This window comes from Carettochelys insculpta, chromosome 8 (genome assembly GCF_033958435.1).
Source record: "Carettochelys insculpta isolate YL-2023 chromosome 8, ASM3395843v1, whole genome shotgun sequence".
NCBI lineage: Eukaryota > Metazoa > Chordata > Testudines > Carettochelyidae > Carettochelys > Carettochelys insculpta.
Window position 1 is genome coordinate 12,145,910 of NC_134144.1, and position 23,352 is coordinate 12,169,261.

A 23,352-nucleotide genomic window follows, 5' to 3' on the forward strand; every position below is an offset into this window, starting at 1 on the left:
CCTGCTCTTTCAAAAGAACGCGCTAGTGTAGACACAGCTTAAATGGGCCACATTGTGTTGTGGCTGGGGTATTTTTACTGTGTAGGCTAAATATAATTGATCTTTAAACTCTATAAGCAAGCAGGAGATACTTCCACTGGCTGCCTTCTACTTATTCTAGCCTATTATATTGAAGTTGTTTGGGCAAAGGACAGAAATATCTGAATCCAGATATGATAGTCAAATACATTAAAGATTTGAAAATGTAAAAGTTACCAGAAAAGGACTTTGTTCACCCCCTTTTGAACTAGCAAGTTTTAGTGCAGGTTTGGTTTTTAATGTGTGTGTGATACTGTTCTGAATGTTACGTCAGTGGTATTTCTAGATATAAATTGTACCTAGGAAAAAAGTTCATTTAGGATTACACTTAAAAGGACAGCATGTGTCAAGGAGTTGTAAGTAGGGATGTTAATGGTTAATCAGTTAACTGGTGGGGGCTGGAGCAGTCCTCCTACCACCATGGGCAGGGGGTTGCCCCAGCCCTGCAGGGCCACCGGGCAGGGGCACTCCAGTCCAGCCAGAGCAGTCCAGTCTGCAGCAGCTGGCGGGAGGGTGGTGGACAGGCTGCTGACAGGGGCTGGCATGCCAGGGACCTGGGCTGCTCCAGCCCCGCTGGAGTGCTCCTCACCCACATAAGTGCTGCAAACAGGGAAACTCCATCTGGGCTGGAGCAGCTGCGGGTGCCTGGCTGGCGGGGGTGCTCCAGCCTGGCCAGAGCAGCTTCAGTCCCCAACATACCGTGTGCAGGGGAGGAGAAGGCAGATGGGGAGTCCTCCCTAGCTGCACCCACTGGTAATTGGTTAACAGGTTAAAGGTAGTTGTAGGTCAAAATTTTCACCTGTGGCAGAGAATCATAGAATTTTGACAGTCATGTGGTCCATCCCAGGGGGCCTTAGCTGGATTATTTTTGCTGTAGTAATCTTCTGTTGCTCTATACCCAGTCTATCTCAACATGTCTCAAGCAATAGGTTTTCCATAACTGCTCATGGAAGGTTATTCCATAATTTACCAGTTATGAATCTCAAAACTATTCCTGATTGTTGAATTAAACGTTTTCCTGTATTACATAGGTTTTAAAGGGTTTAAAAATGCAAACTTAGTTCGCAGAATGTATTTCTGCCCTATAACATGAAACAAAAGTAATCTGGTTTATAAACAATCCTTTTCTTAGTTTTACTCTCTCATGCCTACTGCTCCATTGGACCACACCCTGAATTATCTCCGTCTCTCTGTGGTATGAACTGACTGGTATGTGCACTTAGCTGTTGCTTTGACAAGCTGTAATGTGTCTTTTAATTTGTCTTATAAAACAAACCATCCAGCTGTTTAATCATTTTGTTGCTCTTATCCACACTCCCTCTAACTTCTCTACATGTTTCTGAAAATGAAGTGCCCAAAACTAAACAGAGTGTTCCAGAGTCAAGGGCACCGTAGGTTTGCAACAGACGATAGCATGGATCTCACTCAGTTTACCTTAGGGCCAGTGCTGGTCTTTGGATCTTCCCAGTGGGCCAATGGGCACCCCTCTCTGCCAGGTGGTGGGAGGGTGACTCCATGCTCTGTGTGCGTACCCCCCAATGCAGGTCTCCCAGCCTTGCCTGCCAACCTGCATGCTCCCCCCCCCAACATCCATGCATCCCCCATCTCTGTCTGGCGATTTACCCCCTCCCCGAGGGCCTGTGGCACCTTCCCAGTAGTAAGTGGGTCTTGAGTGGCTTCCAGCTGCTGGCGCCTTGCTGCTGCAGGCATATCCCTGAGGCCTGGGGGAGATGTGTGCAGAACCGTCCTGTCCATAAGACTGTTTTGTGCAGCTGCCCCAGGCTCTGTGGTTTGCAGGGAGAGGGGGTCACCCAGCAGTCTTATGGATGGGACAGTCCCCTGTACTCAGTTCAGCCTGTAAAGCCCCAGGTGGACTGGGGCCGGCAGCAACATTTGGGCTCCCCACTCCTCCTCCCCCACACTCACTGCAGCAACGGTAGCTGCAGGGAAACAGAGTTGCGCGGCAGCCTGCTCCACCGCTGTGTCGACTCCCAAGCCAGCCCTTGCTGGGACTGGTCTGCTGCTGTGGTGAACTAGAGCAACCGAGCTGGCCTGGGAGATAGTGGCAGAGCAGAGGTTTGTGCATCGCTCCGCTTCCCGGCAGCTCCCACTGCCAGGGTGAGTGCAGGGGACCCATCCTCTGCTGCTGCACCAGGCCAGCTCCCTCCCCTCACCACACACTAATCGCCAAGGCTGCGTTCCTTGGAGGAGGGTGTTTGTTGGGAGGTGTGTGATGAGGGGGAGAGGGTGGAGTAAGGGCTGGGCTTGGTCCAAGTGTATCAACACCCCCACGCTGGGACAGACAAATTTGTGGGCCACATTGTGGAACTGCTCAGGCTGCAGATGGCCTTTGGGCTGTGACCCCCGACTTCAGCCGTTTGCCCTTTGACATAATTTCACTGCATCTCAAATTCATATTGGCAGTTGCTGTCATTGATTTGCTAGATCTGACTCTGATGGCCAGAAACAATCCAATCAAAGCTCATTATTTCGTCTTTCTAAGTGCCTCCTTGCCATTGAATATCTGCATTTTGATTTTTGCCATAGATCAGTGAAGCAATGGGACCAAAATCCCCTTAGTTCTTCTTTATTTGGATTTTGCTTCAATAGGTACTTCAATAATACTGATATGTTCACTTTTAAAAATGCCTAGGTCCAGAGTCTCTCAATCGATGCTGTAGAAAACAAAAAAAGTGCTCGTGTGCATGTGTGGTCCATGTTTGTTTTGTAAGCGCCTATTTTTAATTATTCCAACTTGTACAACAGTAACCATTAGTTTAAAGCAGTATTTCCCAAACTTGAAACATTCGTGTGCCCCTTCTGAGAATTCAGCCTTATCGGCAGACCCCCTCTCCGACAGACCCCTATCCCAGTGCTTATCACCTGATTTTTAGTAATTTATTATCTGCTGCATACCCACTGAAATCCTTCCGTGTACCACCAGTGGTATGCTTACCACACTTTGGTAAACACTGGTTTAAAGGATTGTAAATTTCTGCTCCTTTTTGGGAACTGGGATAATACTTAAAACTGACAACTAAGTGGACCATTAAACTGTCATCCTTTTATGTAAATTTCCTGCTCCCTATTCCTTGTGGTTGAATAAATCAGTAAAAGTTATAGTTATAGGGCCAAATTTATCTAGGATTTATCTAGGATTAGACCAGTTTATTCCCCTGTGATGAGAAACCTACTGTTTGGATGAAGCTTGCAGAAATACAGTGTGGCTGTAGACACCAGTACATGCCAGGTAACATGCTAACAATGATGTGGCCAGGTGAGCTGGAGGATGTTCCTTTAGCGTTCCAGCCATAAAATAAAGTTGCCACCGTAGCAAGGTGAATGCCCCCTGAGCAAATTTGCAGTTCTCTACATCACTGCTTATTTTTAAGGTGTGTATGGGATAAATCCGCTTTTCTGGATAGAATTCCCCTTCTCTTTGAAAGGTTCTGCTGCACTTAATGCTGATTGATAGCTGTTATTATTGCTTATAGAGTAATTGTATGATTAGGGCTCAGTCTGGTAAGACATTAGGAACAGTGAGCCCTGAGAAAGCCACAAATGCTCTATAGCAAGCTTAGTATCCTTGATGCTTCTGGCACCGAGACCTGCCTTAGTATTCTTGGCTCACAAAAGCCCACAGCAGCAGGCGTTGTTGACGCTGAGGGATAAGGACAGGAGTAAGAACTCTTCTAAAAAGGTATCGGTTTTTGCCCACAGAAGCTTATACTCCAAAATATCTGTTAGCCTGTAAGGTGCCATAGGACTTCTTGTTGTTTTTGAAGATACAGACTAACACAGCTCCCCCTCTGATAACTTTTCTAAGCAATTTTTAACTTTTTCTTTCCCTGTTTTAACTGCTTGACCTACCCCATGCATCTAAATTCCAAATAACAAATGACACCAGTTCTTTCTCCCTTTCCCTCAACCCCCTTCAATGGTTTTTTTGTTTTGTGTGTGGCGAAAGGGGTGGGGGGTTGTTTTAAAATATAAAACAGGAACTAGCTGAGTTTTCAAGGCACGATGCTTTTTTTTTTTTTAACTGTTCATCAAAACATTAAACCTAGGACCTAATGATTCTTTCACTTCAAAGTTATGCAGATTTTAGGGGGTTTCAATACAAAATCCAGTGAAAAAGATCATTAGTTTGAGCAGAGTTTTGTTTTGGGTGTTTTAAAAAATAATCCAGAAACTCAGAGCACAAATCAAGATGAGAGGGAAAAGGTCCTCAGAGTTCTGCAAGGAAACAGGGTATAGATCCACACGGCTCCAACGAGTCAGAATCTTTTACAGGATCAGATTTAAGGTCACTGATAAAATATTGGGAAAACCTACGAGGGCAGCTCCTGCAAATGTACTTCTGCTTTAGAAAAAGAAGTGGTGAGGGATAATTTCTTTTTATGTTAGAATTGTTGTCTTCCTTCCAATTCTCTTCCTTCTCAGTGCAAGCTATCCCCAGTTGGCACCTACACAGTAACTCCGTACTATGCCTGCGGCGTTCAATACGCTTTCTGGACATGGTGGTGTGGCAACGTGTGGCTCTTTACAGCTGCACACATGGAGCATTACTGGCCCGTTCCATGCAGGCCCCCCACCGCTTGGTGGGACAAGCACATAATAGCAGCGGCTGCAGCCCTCCACAGCCCTGTGCAGCCCCAGCCGCAGCTTGCACGGCAGTGGCACCAGCCGCGGGGCGGCTCTGGTGAGTTGCTGCCAGTTTGCGCGGGGCGGGTGGTGCCTGGCTTGGGCAGGAGTCCTGTGGCAATCCTTAAATTTCTATTGGATACCACTGTACTGTGCAATATTTATTGCAACTGAAGGATGTTGGGTACATAACTGCTAATTTGAAATATTCAAATAATTCTCAAAAACGTTTTTATTCGTGCATTTTGATTGGTGAGAATTAGTTATGAACATGTAAATACCATTTATCAGTATTTTCGTAATGTGGGTAGAGAGATTCATACCAAGAATTGAAGTAAATAATAAAACATGAGGGATTGTTTAAATGCACGTGCAAACAATGTTGCATTGTCATCTTACATATTATTGCTGTTACCCTAAATATATCTTCAGGCATATATTATATAGATTCAGAATGGAGAACCACAGAGTATCCTGAATGCAGCAAAGCTGGACATAGGAATACTGAATGACAGCTTTTACAAGTTACAGTTGTATTACTAGGAATAATCAAAATGCTTTAAATCAAAAGTCTACATGAAAAAACAAAGCCGAAACGTGGATTTTTATTTAGCACTCTCTAAATGCCCACGCAAATGCCAGGATGTACTTTCTCATTCAACAGCCTACCTCCCAGGCACACACAACTCAACAGCAGAAGTCCAGGTTGCAAATTTCCACACAGTCATGAGTGGGAGCTTGACCTAGTAGCATTTCCTAATCTATTCAGACAGTGGGGGACACCAACCACAGATTTGTTTGCCATTTACTGGAATAAGAAATGTCCACGATACTGCTCTAGAGCTGAGCTAGGATGATATTTCCTGAACGACATTCCACCCTCCTCTGATAGAGACTTCTTCATGATTTTTACTCCTTTTCCACCTATCGTTAACTGAGGTGCAATCAGTTCTATTTTGATCAGCTTTCTCATCTGAGCAATTTTAACTCTTGATCAATGTGATTGTCAAAAAAAATTCTTGTATCTGCAAATTTCTCACTTGGGAGATACAGGGCAATCTGACCCATCCGTCAAGGAGTGTATTTTGACAGAGAGAGCAGAATATATGTGAGAAGAGGATGTCTGTACATTAAAAAAAAGTTTAATTTGTTGGCAATAGTTTGTTATGATCAGTTACTCTCATTATAGTAAGGTGTTTTCTTCAGTTTTGGAACTCCTGTTCTTGGGAATAACTGCCAGAGCACAAAGATTGCGTAGCATGTCCTGGTTCCATGACTGGCAGTTATTGTCCTATCTTCATCTTTGCATAGCAGAAGCAGCAAACTCACTTGTATAGGATTTGTCAGATGTGGGTAGGATTTTCAAAAGTTTCTCAGGCTACGTCTACGCTACAAGATAAATTTGTGTTCCGTAAATTTGAGTTTGTAAAGCTGGGTTTTATAAATTCGAATTTGAGTATCCTTAACTTCCCACAAAGTTGAGTGAGTGCTGCCATACGAAACCTCCAAAGATGGACTATTGCAGCAGTGCATTATGGGAACCTATCCCACAGTTCCTTGAGCCCCATAGCATTCACTGGTGCAGTATGGGAAAAAATGCCCCGCAAGTGGTCATGGGCACATGGTGTCATCTTCCCACATGTATTGCCCTCATTCCACTCCCATGGAAACCAAACAGCCATTTTTTCAGAGGGAAAGAAGGCAAAGCAGGGAATCCCAGGTGAAAGAAAACCAGATATGCCTGCTTCCATTTGAATTAATGGGCGGTATTCCCTTTAGATACAACTATTGCCTGATCAGCCAATTAGCACACCAGGGAACTGTCATACCCACGTGCTACAATATGTATGTTACCTACTTCCTGCATACCTGTAGAGCATTGCATATTAAAGTGGCCAGAACGGACAACTGTGGGGCATTGTGGGGGATCTATGTGGGACAACTCTGGAGGCCACTGAAGCTGTTTCCACATTACCATTAATCCGAATGCTTAAACTCAAACTTCCCATTAATCTCCCTCAGGCTGTCCAAGTAAGAATATCGGCCGTAGCGCCCCCTAATATTGACTAACGTTTTTTGCTGTGTGAACAGTCACAATTTAAAATCAGCTAAGTGCCCTAGAATTGAATTTATGCTGTAGTGTAGACATAGCAATGTAAGTCCCATTTACTTGTGCTCCAAAGTCATGGAGATGTTTTTGAAAATACTAGCCAATGTCTTGTAGAAAAGAAAACAGTAACAGGTAAGAAAAAAATTCCTTAAGTACATTTTATAATTCTTATGTGTTTGAAAAACAGGTGAAGAGTCAAGGTGGCGTGTTTTGACAGTCAAGTGTTTCTGGAATTCATTGTCTAGCGATTGTTAGTTTTATGGATGGGAGGAGTTTGTGTGGAGAGGTTAAGTGCCGAAAGTTTTTAAGTGTTTGCTTATATTCTGCTTGTCTACTATTATCAACACACTATAAAATTACTGCACTGATTTCCTTTGACTTATTTTCGCTCTCTCTTTCTTTCTGTACAAGCACTCCTATCTGGACAGGGAAACATCCCTTCTTCTGCGAAACATTGCAGGAAAGCCTTCTCATTTGCTGACCAAGGTGATGCATCTTCTTTCCACCTGCATGTGACTTTTTTCCTTGTTGATAGAATGCTGTTCCCATTTACAGATTTATGTGATTGATGCTCACTCCTCTTTCCCCTCCTCCAAAAATCTGTTGCATTTGCTAGTGACTTTTCTTCTTCTCGGGCTGTTTTTTAAAAGCTGGCTCGTTTTAAGTATACTCTATTGAGTTAATGCAGGTATCCATCCAACATTCCAAGTTATAGGACAGAATGTAATAGTCATGCTAGCATTCTTAGCTTAAAAAGTCAAGTGGAGTCAAAAGTTTGTGGAATCCAAAAGTTCTTCTGTTCTCTTCTATACGGGTATAAAAACCAAGTTATGGAAAGCACATGAATGCTTTTTCCCATACTGCCAGCAAACAATACCATCCTTGAAATGAATTAAAATTGCTAGAAACAGCTTTTAGAATTAAGGATCAAAATTTACTATTTTGAATGTTCTTTGGTGTAATCTGGAAAAACATACTAGTAAGACAAGAAACACAAAAGAGTGTTATGGCTAATGCCTAATTTATTTCCATAACACATAGAAAGAATCAGTAACACTCCAAAAGGTACACTCACATTTTAATATATTGTTATCTGCTTTCTGGTGCTGTCATCATGTTGGGAATCATAATCACTGTATCCCCTGGGAGTTCAGAATTGTTATACCAGAGGAGAGGAGAGATATGGACTGTGATTCTGTTTAGTGACAACCAGCTGAGGTGATAGAAACTATGTAGTTTTCTGTTGGTGAGAGTCTTGCACAGTCCATTAGAGCTTGTGTTTTAGGGAGAAGCTGGGGAGAATCTGAAGACAAAGACTATCTACAGATTACACCAATACAGTAAAGCAACAAGGGATATTTGCTTACTTGGCTGCATTTGCTAATTACATTTTAGTCCCGCCCCCCAGTAAGCCATATTTTTGTTAGCTATTGACCAGTTAAGAAGTGTTGTGGAAATTTGTTCCAAATGCTGTGTAATGAGGGAGCTCTAACAGCAGCCCAGAGCAAAAATTAGTTTCTGCTCTTTCCCTCTTTCACTTTTTTTTAAAAAACCCGGACAGGTTTGGATGCATGAGAATTAAGAAGTATGATGTCATGGGGAAAAAAATCTTGAATGTACTTTTAGTTTCATGTCTTTCCTCACGTCCTTTCTGCAGCTGGTAGATTGTATGCTGGAAGAGTGTTCACATGTACACACTTGCAAAGGCATCAAATGAAAAGGTCCATGAAAAGTGTTTTATCCCATTGAGTTAAGTGATCCAGTTCATGTTTTAGGAAATTATGTCCACCCCAGTCACTTGAATGAAGTGTAAACTTCAGAGCTTAAGGACCAATTAATTGCTAAGTCTATTAAATACAGGTAAGTTTTGCTTTAAAAAAAAACCCAAATATAAGGAGTTCAGCCACGAAAAACTTTGTTTGTGTCCAGTAGAATGTAAGAAGACAAATGCAAAGGGTTAAGTACTTAGAGTAACATTAACTCACATTTCACAACCTACGTTTTTTGTGTTAAAGCATATTTCATTACAAATTTAATGGGGAATTATTAAATAGGGGTTAGCATTACTGAAGGAACCTTTTAACTTTTGAATTCTTAAGTTTTAACCGTGGTACTTTTAAAAAATGCATTAAAGTTGCGGGGGGGAGGGGTGTTTCATGTAACAGTAATATAAAGATGCAGCTGACATTCACTTAATGGGAGAATCACAGCAAATTGCCAGCTCTGAAGATAAAGCAAACAAAATCAGTTATTCAAGAATACTGCATCACTGGAAGATTTGTATCTATTTCGATTCTCTGTATGATGTTATATTTTGCATTAATAAGCTATCACTGTAGTTACTACTGCTTTGAGAAACGGAACAAAGCCGACTTTTGAGAATTTTTGGGTTACTGTATGTATGATGTGAAAATTAGTGATATTCTTCTGTAATTAGATCTAATTTCTGTAAGATTTGGGGGCATCTTAGGCTTGGTCTACACTAGGCAGGAAAGTCTGTTGCAGATATCCAATTCTAGCTATGGCAATTGCATAGCCAGAATCGACTTATCTGCAGTCAACTTACCTGACTGTCTACACAGAGGGAGGTCAGTGGGAGAGTTTCTTACTCCTTGTGATATTGACGAGTACAGCAGTTGACTGCTGACCCCAGACAGTTAGAATTCACGCATCTCTATCAGGCACACAAAATCACACTTGGAAAGATCAACCCTGACCAGAGCAATCTTCCCCAAATTCAAATTTGACACATTAACATGTGGTTTGAACCAGGATGCGAATTTTCTGGGTCATTATAGGGGCTCTTATGCAAACTTGGCTTGATCTAATTCTTGACACCCCACCCTCCCCACCCCTCTACTCTGACTTGCTCACCTTGATAATTTTTTTTCTGATTTGTCAACTTTGATTGCTGTTTTTGGTTCTCTGTGCCTTAACTATTGAGTCTGTTTGTGTATGGCTGTGATCTGAAGAAGTGGGTCTGTCCCACGAAAGCTCACCTAATAAATTATTTTGTTAGTCTTTAAAGTGCTACTTTACTGCCTTTTTGTTTTGATAGTATATAGACTAGCATGGCTTTCTCTCTGTTACTAATCTTCCCCATAGTGTAAGTACACCCTCAGTGACTTGTGCTGGTATTTCCTGTTCCGAGAGGTTCTAACTATTTGAAGCTCTTATTTTAGGTTTATTTACCATTGTAGGGGAAATGAATTGCTAATGCTAAAAGTGATTAGATTGATTAATCAGTCATATTTCTAAAATGCAGGCAGCGTGTATAACAGTTGTTAGCATATATGGTTGAATGGCTTGCAGCTGTATTGAAGTATATTACTGTCACCTGTCTGTCTTCTCACAAAAATAACATCACATGGAATGACAAATGTTGTTAGCTCTGTGCACTATCTAGCTGCATAGGCTGCTTCTTGTTTATTAATCCTCTTTGTCCCTTGTTTCAGGGTTTGTTGCTTTATAGTGTATTTGGTATGACAAGGAGAGAACAGGCAGCTTGATTAGCATGCAGCAAGTTTGAAGAATACCATTTTTTATCCAGTCATACTTCTGAAAGCATCATAATCCAACTGTACTTTTGGGAAAGGAAAATCATAACCGTACATAATTCCCCACCCTGCATCAATGAAGCAGTACCTGCCATGTGTCCTATACATGCCTTGGCACGTCTGGTAGTTTAAGAGAAACAGTCTGTTTAATCATTAAAGAACTATTTTTAAATATCACATTTTAGTTTTGCTTTGATTTTTCTTATAAATGAATTTTAATCTTCTTTAGAGTTTTCTGCTAGTAAATAAGATCTTTTTTATGGAAATGACAATTTTAGGATTTTATCATTTGTAATAGTCAAGAACTAGAGGTCGCCAAATCAAACAAGACAAAACAAAAACGGAAATTCTTCACACAACATATGGTCAACCTTTGGAACTCCTTGCGAGAGGATGTTGTAAAGTCCAAAACTTTAATAGGGTTCAAAACATTGGTAGATAAATTCATGGAGGATGAGGAGGAATGATATCCCTAGCTTTAGTTTGTCAGAAGCTGGGAATGGGTTACAGGGGATGGATCACTTACTTGATGATTACCAGTTCTCTTCATTCTCTCTGGGGCATTAGTCACTGTTGGAAGACAAGATACTGGTCTAGATGGATCTTTGGTCTGACCCAGTATGGCTATTTTTATTTTCTTGTTTAGTCTAAAATTAGTTAATTTTTAGTATTAATTAGTAGTGCAATAAATGGTCATACGCATGTACTGGTCAAAAAAAGCTCATGTCAAACCAGCCTAATATCCTTATTAACAAGGGTAAGAAGCCTTGTTGATAAGGGGGGAAAGCAGTAGATGTAGCTCGACTTTAGTAAGGCTATTGCTACCATCTCACATGGCCTACTTATAAACAAACTAGAGAAGTACAGCCTACTTATAAGGTGTGTGCACACCTGGTTGAAAAAGCATAATCAGAAGAGTATTTGTCGTTGGGTCACAATCAAGCTAGAAGAGCATATTGAATCTTGCAGGGATCTGCTGTGTTTCTTCTTTAGATCTGGGAAAGGTAGTCACAGCCTATCAGCAAAATGTGAGGTGGAACAGGTTGGTTAGCTAGCACTAGAGGCCCTGTTGCAGCTCCGCTTGCAAGCAAAAGTTGGGCTGGAAGAAAGTTCTAGTCAGAAACCTTTTGTAATACACATACAAAGTGCATGGGCTGGGCCATGGGCTGGCTGGGGGAGGAGCTCCACTGGGGGAAGGGCTGGGCCCATACTGACCAAGGAGAGGGCTGGAGCTGACACGGTGCAGGGGGAGCTCTGTTGGTTGGCTGGGCCCCGTGCTGGGTGGGAGGTGGACTGTTATGGGTCAGTGAGTAGCTCCATCAGGGGGCTGATCCAGGCCATGTGCTGGCTGGGGGAATGGCTGGGGCTGGCACCTGGGAGAGGCTTATTTGTGAGGCTGGACCAGGCCAAGCCCTGGCTGGGCAAGGGGTTCCATTGGGGGTTGTACTGGGCCCCGCGCTGGGTGGGATGGGAGCTGGCGTAGGAGATGGCATGGTGCAGGGTGTGAGTGAAGTGGGGACTGGGCCAGGCCTCATGCTAGGTGACGGCTGGGATGGGTACAGTACTGGGGGGCGGGGGAACATGGTAGAACCTTGCCTGGACAAACATGGACAGACACAGTAAAAATAACATATGATGTAAAGGACTATTCAAGGCGGAGTGACCCACAAACATCCCTTCAGATATAGAACAAAAGGGGGATTGGCAGGTTACATGTTGTTGGAATAAGCCATAAATCCAGCGTCTCCATTCAGTCCATGATATTTAGTGCCTGGGCTGTACTTTTGAAAGGTTGTGTGGATTTCCTTTGAAGGTGGGAAAGGATAAGTCAGATACAGAGTGATCAGTCTGTGAAAACATACTTTACATACATAAATCATGTAACAGAGTGTGTTAAATTGTCTTCCGTAACCATAACTAGGACAGGACAAGAAATAATGAGTTTAAATTGCAGCCAGGGAGCTTTAAGTTAGACTTTAGGAAAAGCTTCCTAACACTACCAGTAGATAAGCACTGGAACAAATTATTTAAGGCAGGGGGTTCTTAAACTTTTTGCCCTCACACCTCCCCTGAAAGTGAACTTAATGTTTACACCTCCCATCCTTCCCCAAATTAATCAATGAACCAATCAAGACATAATTAAGATGATAAAGGGATTTTATTTCTAGCCAATTCCTCACATACACAAAAAAAATAAAAATAAATAAATTAAAAAGTTCTTCAGGGCCACCTTAATGAGATGGCTGTTGCTGCTTTCAGTCAGTAAGGGTAGAAATTTGAGGGACAGTCTTGGACAATGCTAGGCACATGTCATGTCTGGCATCCAACCGATTTCTAACCTTTGTCTTCACATTGACCAATGTTGAAAATCCAGATTCGCAGCGATAGGTTGTAGCAAATGGGATCAAGTCTGAAAGAGCTTTCTTTGCCAAAACTGGGTAGGCAGCTATTTGAGAGCAACAAAATTCATGAAGATTTTGATTGGAGAATCCTTGCTTCAGCAAAGCTTTGCTCTGTAAATCGATGAGGTCATCCTTCTGCATGTCAGCATCATCCCTTGAGTCCAGATTAAAGGTGAAAGGATTTCGAATTCTCTCGTCGTTTTTCAATTCATCTTTAACAAAGTAATTATCAAAAGAGTCCATGAGATTTTCCAGATGCCTCAAAATATCTCCTTGAATCCAGTCTGGGACCATCTCTAACAAACCCTTTCCAGAGAGAAGAACATTTTCCAGAGTAGGAAAATTTTCATAATTGTTCTTCGCCACATGTCTCTTCGAAAGAGCCAGTTTTTTGCTGGAAGGCAGTAATCTTCTCATTTGCATCCAGAACAGTCACTTCTGACCCTTGAAGTGAAATGTTGAGGTCATTCAATTGCGAGAATATATCTACAAGATAGGCCAACGACACAATGAAACCTTGGTTTTCGAACTCTTCCCACAGTTTGTTTTCCTTTTCTCGAAGAAACATGGCTATCTCAGTTCTAACTTCCATAACACGAGTGAAGACATTTCCATGTGAAAGCCAGTGTGCTTCTGTGTGATATAGCAATACTTCATGAGCAGCTCCAACTTCTTGGCAGAATATTTTGAAGAGTCTGTGGTTCAAAACTCGAGACCGGATGAAGTTCACTGCTTGAACAGCGGTATCCATGTCTGATTTCAGTCCTGGAGAAAGAGTTTTTTGACGCCAATGCATGATGATGTAGAAAACAGTGGATGACCTCCACCTGTGGGGCCTTCACCTGCACCAAAGCTCCAAAGCCAGATTTCTTCCCCAGCATGGAAGGTGCACCATCCGTGCATATGAAGCCCAGTGTTGCCTTCCAGCCCAGTCCATTTTTTGAAAAGAACTCGTCGATTAGCTGGTACACATCAGCAGCTTTTGTGGTAGCCAACAGAGGTTCACAGAACAAAAACTCTTCTTTCATGCACATTTCAGTGGTGTATCTTACAAAAGCCAAGAGTTGACTGCATTGAGCCTAATCAATACTTTCATCCAATTGAAGTCCAAAGGGCAGTGTCACTTTCTTGAGTTCCTCCATGAGCTGATCCAGAATATCAGATGACATATCCAAAATTCGACAACTGATGACATCGTTTGACAGGTATTTCAGCAATCTGTTTCCTCTGTTGCTTTCCGAGAACAACTTCAACCATTTGAAGGGCACAAGGCTTGATCAGAGCCTCACTGATTGTGTGAGGCTTTTTGTTCTTTGCGATGAGATATGCCACTTTGTAGGAGGCCTCAAGGAGTGGTTTCTGAGTAGCTCCAAAACCCAACTTGGGTAAAGTGCCTGATGAGTGGAATCAAGCTTTCTTCTGCTTCAGCGACTCCAGCAAGTCTCCAGAATTTCCTGGGTGCACATTTGCAAAATGCTCTCGGAGTTTGGCAGGCCTCATGTTATCATTACAGAGGACTTTTGGACATACAAAGCACTGAGGCTTTTTGGTTCCATCGCAGTCAAGACAACATGTGAACCCAAATAATCCTCACTGTATTTCTTTTTCTTTGACATTTTCTCGTCTTCTTGAGGGGATACATAAATGTAAACTAAACTATCGATCGTGGTAGAATCAAACGCAAAAAACACTACCCGCACCGAAGACAGACTGCTAACTGAACCAGTGCATGTGGGCAAAGGACGTGACAATACGGCACGATGCAAGAGAAAGCAGTACACCTGACCTTGAATAGGCATAATCAAGGCACGGGATGTGTGTGAAGATTGCAGTAATTCTACAAAGGCGTGATATTGTGGCTGACCTAATTTTTTAAAAGTATCAGCCTTGAGGGAAAAAAATATCACCTCCTGTTGCGTCAGCCACTCAAAATGTAACACTGTTAGCAAGATGATAGTTTCTGTCGTAACCAGTTTAAAGTGATATGGTGGAATACGGTCGAATAGCTCTAATGGTGAAAGTTGACATTATTCTCTTAAGTATCCAATCTCACCTCAAGTACCCCGATTATTTAATTAATAAGCAATTAATGTTAATAATTTTAATTCATAATATTAATTATAAAGAATTCTAAACTTTAGAATTTTATACAGTGAGAAAGCAATTGCAGTAAATTTTCTGGGGGGCACCTCAGACCTCCCCTGTATCCGCTCTGCACCTCCTCTGAGGAGGTACACCCCACAGGTTAAGAACTCCTGATCTAAGGAGACTATAGAATCTCCATCTTTGGAGGTTTTTAAACCAAATTAGATGAACACCTGTCAGGGATTATCTGAATAACACATAGACCTGCCTCAGTGCAGGGAACTGGAATTGCTGACCTATTGAGGTCCCTTCCAGTCCAACTTTTCTGTGATTCTAGGCTATTGTTGCATCTCTGGTTCCAATCCTGTTTCAGTCCTTAAGGTTTCAAATGAAAATTAAATTGGTCATAGAAACAGCACATACTTACTGTTTATCATAAAACCGCCACAGTTTTTAATGGTTCTCTGATAAGGAATCGCTTAGGACTAGATTATGAGAAAAGACTATACAGTAGAAGCTTAATTATCCAGCATCCCTGGGGAACGGGGGGTTGCGAGATAGTAAAATATACTGGTTATTTGCACTGGGGCCACCGTCCCAACCAGGCAGCTAGTCCTGCTGTACAAGCCCCGAAAGGACACAGGGGAGCCAGTTCCACTCCCAGTGGCCCTATCTTGGCAGCAGGCACTTGACCCCACTCCTGCCAGCCCCAGTTGGCAACCCATCTTGGCATTCATACTGGCCTGCAGCAGCTGGTCCCAGCTGGGCATGCCACTTAACCATTTTTGCCAGTTCTCGAAGTGGTGGATCAGATGGCTTTTACTGAAGTGCATTGACAGAGGTGTGTTAGAGTCATGAGGTCTATGCATGAGTACACAGATACTGTTGTAGAAGCCAGAAGTTGTTCAGCTCCTCCAAATTGGCTTTAAAAACATATAAAGGGTCCATCTTACTCAGTTTGACTTCACTGGGAGCAGGAGCAGGCCCAGCGCACAAAAAGGCTAACTGTGGAGCCTGACCCTTCCAAATTGAAGAAAAAGTAATAATAATAATAGAAAGTAGCCACCAGGTCTTAAGAGGTAGAATGATTATTCTGCAATCCTGGAATTGTATACATTTGGTTAAAGTTAAATATGTGAGATATATCTGGTTTTGGTAAGTAAGATATTCTGGTCTAACCTTTCCTAGTTATATGATACTATCTTTATGAGAAATTAAAATGAGTCCTAGCTCTCACTAGCCTAATAAAAAAGCATTGTTCTTTGCCTAATTGAATTTTCAGATAATGTTTCAAATCCCAATTATTACCACTCTTGTCAGCTTATTGGCTCCTGTCATTGCAAAATATTATGTTTCTCACAAGCAAGTCTATACCCCTCCACAGCTGTTGCTTTCTCCTCAGTGTAGTAGAGAAGTACAATCTGAGAATGATGGGACAGAAGCAGCTAAATATGAGTAAGAAAAAGCAGCCTAGGAAAAGGGCAGCTCTGGAGGATGAGAATAATAACTGTAGCTCCAAGGAAATGAAAAAAGCCGGTAGCAGTGTTACACCAAGTAAAGCTCTACACAATTTGGAAAATGGGCAAGCCTTTGTCATTAAGTAAAAAGCAACTTCATCCAAACAGTGTGATGGAGAGAGCAGCAGCATAGGGATAATATTTGTAGAACGAAACAATGAAGAGTGAATGACCAGCTGGGACTGACTTCCATACTTGTGAAGAAGGGAGCTATTTTTGCTCTGTTTTTGAGGGTACCGACAGAACTATTGTTATTGATTGTGTGGCTTTCCAATTATGAGGTCTGTATGGAGGTTTATGTGTGTTTCTTAGACATTTCACACTGCAGTAATCCAAATCTTAGAATTCTGAAATTTGAAACCTGCAGGCAGAGGTTAGGTTGCTGGAGTTTGAAAGTAAGTATTAGTAATGGTGCAGTTTACCAGTTTCTTTATGAAAAGCAAATTAAGAGCTAGAATGGGTTGAAATTTCTTGGATTTTTACTGTTTTAAATTGTAACAACCTTAGATTATTTAGTGATTTATCACTGGAAAAGGTTAACTTGTCTTCAAATCACGAATGTAACTTAAAAAAAAAAAAAGGAAAAACATAGTTTAGAACATAGATGAAAGGTTGTGTACAAATGCTTAGTTTTTGCTAACCAATGTAACATGTTAAAAGTTTCCTAACCCCCCTGGAACAGCATGGAATGCAATTTAATGGAAGTGTTTTGTACCATCAGGACATGGTATATCTCATTGTGATACTAACTTTGATAAATTGAAAATCTATTGGATGTGTTTAATTGTGCAAATATGGTATGAGCTGGGATTGTCATTATAAATATTTGGCAAATTCAAGCACTTAGTAATCGATGGATGAGAAAGGAGGAGAATGTAAAGGAGCAATGCAACAGTGGCTGGTTGTATGAAAAATGATTGTGTATAGTCTTCAACACCACAGCGTCTCTGTGTGTGTGTGTGTGTGCATGTCAGACAGGTACAGGAAGTCTTTGCATCTTAAACATAGTAGCTTTTTTCAGCATCCGTGATGGTTCCTTTAATTTTCACCATGGCAATTGTTGCCTGTGGGGGACCTAGTATTCCTTCTCCAAGTTTATCCTATGGTAACCTCCTATTTAGAAGCTTCAGAGTCCTCAAATCAGATTGACATTTGTTTAACTGGTATGCTGTCTCTCCACAGGAAGAACAGGCTGCTAAACTGAAAGCTGAGAAGATTAGGGTTGCTTTGGAAAAGATTAAAGAGGCACAAGTGAAAAAGGTAAATATATTTTACATGATTCCTAGGATTACATGTTGAAAATTGTTGTGAATTACCCTTAAATTATTTTAATAAAATAAGTGTATGCTTAGCTTTTCTTTTGAGGGACACTACTCTCTGACCTGTAGTTAGGTAGATGTAAATTTAAGTAATTATTCTATTTCTTTTCTCATCCAGTGAGTGCTTAATCAAGAATTTAAAATCTATGGTATGGCATCACATTTTTCTAAAGTTATAGCTTAGTCTAAAGCTGGGTACAGATTTAAAAGACTTTGGCAATAGGCATTCACAGCTGAAATAGAGGTCCAGTCATATTCAGTTTTGCCTTTGTCAGTTCAGTAGTTTTGCATTTCAAACTGTTTTGTTTGTTTAGAATCTCATTCAATATACCTGTAACTCTCCCAACTTCCAGTTTGCAAGACACAAACCTTACTTTAATGAGTAACAATAGGCACTAGAATAGTAAGTGGACAACACAAATACAGTAATTGATGCTCTGTCCAAGGTGGAAAATACACTGCCTCCAAATTTAGGGACATTGTCAAGTAATTTAGTACCAGTATGTAAATATGTTTAATAAATACATGTGTATATCTTTTAATTTTAAGAATATGATGTCCAATATTTTAAATCACTGAAAATATTAATATTTAAACATTCCATGTTTAATATTTACAAATCAAATGTTGCAATGTTGTGCCAGAGCACAAGAATTAAAAACAAATCAACCAACTTCTTTTAACTTTGCCAGCTGAGTGAGCAGAAGAAAGCGAAACAAATCGTATGGAATGTGGGAAAAAGATTCTGACACTGTTCTATTAAGTTAGGGTAGATAACAGATTAGACATTGTCTTCTATTTAAAATAATAGAGGAAAAAGCAGGGAAGTAGCAGTTAAGTCTTTAAAATAGTGCTGCTTTCATTACACACCTTCCAAAAGACAATTTAAATCAGACAGGTGTTTTTGGTGGGTTTTTTTTTTTTTGGTTGATGGCTCCACAGGTAAAAAACTGTTTATGCAAAAGGGGGCAGAAAGTGGCAGAAGTCTAATGACTTGCAAATTTTCAAATTTTTGTATTAAAGCTTCCTGCCACCTGCACTGTCAGTCATAATTGGAAAGATACTAGTGTTTTGTGTGTCATGTGTTGCATTTATATATGTATAGTTGGGATTTTTAATCATACTTAAGAATTGACGTTTAAGTGTGTTTGACTTTGTTTTGCTTGTTTTTTGCTAAATATGATGCAAAATACTATAGAGGTTGTAATCTGGAGATGAGTTTTCAAATACTAATTTACTTCAACCAGTAATCCAATTAACTTCATGCGTTATGGGTCATTTGCAGGTTTAAAATAGAGTAAATGGTGGATTCTTTGTAACTTGAAGTCTTTAAATTGTGAGTTGAGGACTTCAGTAACTCACCCAGAGATTATGGATCTTCACAGGAGTGGGTGAGCAAGGTTCTGTGGCCTGCGTTGTACAAGAGGTCAGGCTTGATTATGTCCGAGTCTATGTTTTTGTTGGTTTCAACAAATTAGGAAAACGTAGATGCTAAAAAATGAAAAACCACAAATTTATCAGGAATAGCAGGAATACACAAAACTCTCCTCGTATAATTTTCAGTTAATAACACATTAGCTTCTTGCATACTTATGTTTTTTCATGAGCATAAAAACAGTAACAAAAATTCATTGTCCAGTAGATCAATCTATGTCTATCAGATGTCTATCAGGGATGGTTTAGATAGTACTTGGACCTGCCATTGGGGCAGGGGGCTGGACTCGATGCCCTCTTGAGGTCCCTTCCAGTCCTAGTGTTCTATGATTCTGTGATTCAATGGAAACAAATTATCATTGTATCCTTGTTTAACAGAGCAATACCTAACATTTCATATGAATTTATACAAGCCCTTTGTGCGTGCATCTAGTTGCTTGAGACAAGCTTGTGTTGAGATTCTGTATGAACTAGAACAGTCAATTTTTGCAAGAAGGTTTTGTTTCCTTTCTTACTATGTAACTAAAATGAGGCCATCTTTATACAGTGTAGATTTTTTTCTTTTTACAAGAGGAACGTGACCTTTTGATATATGGACATTGAAATGAACATCTGGTTATTAAATATGGTTCTTCATATCTTTAAGGAAGAAGGAATTGTTTATGATATAATTTCTACCTGACCTAAAATGTATTCTTGTACTCTAGGATCAATAAGAAATATGCCTGGGGAATTAATCTCTTTTATTCCTCTTCCCCTTTTGAACACAGCTGGTAATCAGAGTTCACATGTCTGATGACAGCTCCAAAACTATGATGGTGGATGAAAGACAGACAGTCAGACAAGTACTGGACAATCTGATGGACAAATCCCACTGTGGCTACAGTTTAGACTGGTCGCTGGTAGAAACCATATCTGAATTACAAATGGGTAAATAAACATGTTGATTCTTTCTTGATATCTTAGTGTTACCAGTTATTTTAGTAATAGCACCATTTGCCCATATGGGCTTCTTCATACTAAGGCTGCATCTACACTACGAGATGAATTCAGATTTAAGGCAGTTAGCTCGATATTACCACATGACTGTCTTCACTGTAAATACCATTAGCTCGATGTAGGGAGCACTAATACCAAGCTTACAGTATCGCCATTACCTAACTGGGATAGTGTCAAGCTCAAATTCAAAAGTTCAATTGAAGGCCAGTGTGGAAGTGCCACGTCTTAAAGTCGAATTTATTAACCTCCAGAGGTGTCCCATATATAACCCACAATGTTCCTCAGTGCTCCGCTCTGGCCACTGCCCTCCAGATGCGCAGGAATTAGGTAACAGGAAGACGGTGGATTTCAAAGTAGGAGCAGCAAGCCTGTGTCTGTGGGCTCATGTTTGCACTAGAGCCTGAGAAACGTCTTCCTTCCTTTGCAATTAGCACTGTGAGCACATCTACCCATTACAAATATCCCCTGCAGGGATTTCGTGGTTCTGTCTCTTGGTATTTTTTTTCTGTGCTGCCTGGCACCAGCTGCTGCCCCACCACACCACGTGGCAACAAGCCTGTTGTGGGGGTCGTGCTTGCATAAGACGCCGAGAAACTTCTCAGTGGTTTACATTTGTGCATGAACCCTCCCCCCCGCCCCACAGGCATCATGCAGTTGGAGCCTTTCCCACACTCAGCCGCATCATGTGGGTAGCCCCTGACCCAATGAAAGCATGTGCTTCCCTTTCAGTGCTGACCATGCTGCCAGGCAGCATCATGTCCTAGCTTGTGTACAGTCAGGGCTCTAACGGGAGGAAAGAATTTCGGGGGCTTGCAGCCACCTGTGGCGGGGGGGGAAGTCTCCCCCAGCGACTAAGATAGTCAGGGGAGACCACTTCAACTGGCCTCCCACTGAACACTGAACTTCCCCCCACGTCCCTAGCATGGGACCACTGGGGCTTGCAGATGCCGGGGGCAGTCTCTCCTGGTGGCTAAGGTAGTCAGGGGGGCTTCTTCAGCTGTTCCAGGCGGCTCTGCAGCCACAGGTCACAGCACACCCCTCCGCCATGGCTGTCCATTGCAGACACCTGCTGGTTTGATATGTCTGTTATAAAGGCTTTTTGCTAACGTTTCCTATCTGGCATTGATATATTATCTGTCACCGTATTCTTCATTACAGAGATAGCTCATAGCTCTGGATTTGCAGCATGTGATCCGTTCTATGTGCCCTCTGGTGGTAATACAGTATAACTGATTGGTGAAGTAAAATGGAAGATGTAAATTCTCAGCTGCTTTTCATTTGATTCGGAAAGCGATCTTCTGCTCAAGTATAAATGTTTCCCATGGTGCAGATAGGGTGCACATCCTTGCATGTAGAATTCTACCCCCCCTCCCGCAACACATTTTAAAGGAAACAAGTTGGTTCCAAAGGCCACGTCTACACTAGCCAAAAACTTCGAAATGCCCATGCAAATGGCCATGTCGAAGTTTACTAATGAAGCGCTGAAATACATATTCAGCGCCTCAGTAGCATGCGGGCGGCCCCGGCATTTCGAAATTGACGCGGCTCGTCCCAAGGGGGCTCCTTTTCGAAAGGACCCCGGCTACTTCCAAGTCCCCTTATTCCCATCTGCTCATAGGAATAAGGGGACTTGGAAGTAGGCGGGGTCCTTTCGAAAAGGAGCCCTGTCTGGACGAGCTGCGTCAATTTCAAAGTGCCGCGGCCGCCCGCATGCTAATGAGGCACTGAATATGTATTTCAGCGCTTCATTAGTAAACTTCGAAATGGCCATTTGCATGGGCATTTCGAAGTTTTTGGCTAGTGTAGACGTAGCCAAAATATTTTAAAGCTCTCTATTTCTGAGTTGTTCTTTTTCCCTCAAATATAACTGTATTTTTCCAATATAGTTTTCTTCCTTCCCTTCAGCGTACTCAAATTGTCACGTGCTGTTCTGCAGTGGCCAAAAGGATGGAAGTTGGTCTTTTTTGTAGGCAGATAATTTACTTCAGCAGTCCTACAAATACATGAAAAATGAGCAGGACTACTTTAATCTGCATGAGACCAAGGAACTGTCCTGTATCCACAGGCATTGCAAATTTGTGAAATGTTTGGGTTTTGCCATAAAAATAATTTATTACTAGATATATTTGGTCATGAGGTAGTGTGATAAGTATGTGTTATGCCAACACTTATGGCTCACAGTTGTAAACCGCCTATTGGATGATGAATAAAGGGTGCTGCTGGAGACCATGAATTTATGAACTTTCTGTCTACCTTTTATGTTGTATTAATGAAATTCCACAAATGGTCCTGCAAATCCTGTTCTGTAAATAGAATGAAGAATTTAACCCAATACCCACCAGTTAAAATAAATAGTCCCATTGTAAGAGCCTCCCAGAAATTACGTTTGTTGTGAAAAGGACACAAAAGGGTATATTTACAGTTTGCACAGTGTGTTCTGTTACAACTGTAAAGCTTAGAATACTTTTACAATGAATAAACTTTCAAATACACCAGGTTTAACAAGCAGTTTTCTAGAATCTTCCATTCTAACAGACTGTTAACCATATTTGTGTTTTTCCTCACATCTATTCTATGTACAGGCTCCTTCTTTGAGGTCATAGTACATAATATGAGAAATTACATTTTTTTTTCTCTTGTTCATGCAGAAAGAATCTTTGAGGACCATGAAAATTTAGTTGAAAATCTTCTAAACTGGACAAGAGACAGTCAAAACAAACTTATATTTGTGGAACGTATAGAAAAATATGCACTTTTCAAAAACCCCCAAGTAAGTCTCAAGCTGTTTTGATTTTGCACTTAAATGTAAACTTATAAATGTCTCTTGGTCATATCTTGGTCAACATTGTATTATTATTATTATTATTATTATTTATATCTGTTCAAACACAGAGGAGCTTAGCATTTTAATAGTACTTACCGAACACTCTTTTGTCAGTGCAAGATCAGTTCCTAAATTTAAACCTTGATGATGTAGGACAGGGGTCTGCAACCTGTGGCTCTATAATTGCAAAGTTTATTTTCAGTAAATGGTGAATGTCTGAAAGCCCAAAAATGAACAACTCGTATTTAAATAGCAAATGATATGTGATCTCGAAACATTGGCTAACTCCCCCCCCAGTGTGCTCCAGGGAGAGAGATTTTTCAGCAGGAACTGAACATCGGGTTCCTTTCTGAGATGTCAAGATGAGGCACCCAAAATCTTAG

General features: G+C 41.2%; 1 protein-coding gene across 8 annotated transcripts in view; it reads left to right on the plus strand.

Annotated features, from left to right (window-relative positions):
• RAPH1 (Ras association (RalGDS/AF-6) and pleckstrin homology domains 1) overlaps window positions 1-23,352 on the plus strand; it is a 155,133-nt gene that overhangs the window by 114,689 nt on the left and 17,092 nt on the right. For 6 of the 8 annotated variants that reach the window (XM_075000705.1, XM_075000702.1, XM_075000708.1 and 3 more), the window contains 4 exons: window positions 7,244-7,318; window positions 17,576-17,653; window positions 19,917-20,076; window positions 22,794-22,915. In XM_075000705.1, the coding sequence (XP_074856806.1) occupies window positions 7,244-7,318; window positions 17,576-17,653; window positions 19,917-20,076; window positions 22,794-22,915 (435 nt within the window). The remainder of the gene's footprint in view (window positions 1-7,243; window positions 7,319-17,575; window positions 17,654-19,916; window positions 20,077-22,793; window positions 22,916-23,352) is intronic. The other 2 variants (XM_075000707.1, XM_075000709.1) reach the window with 1 other exon arrangement.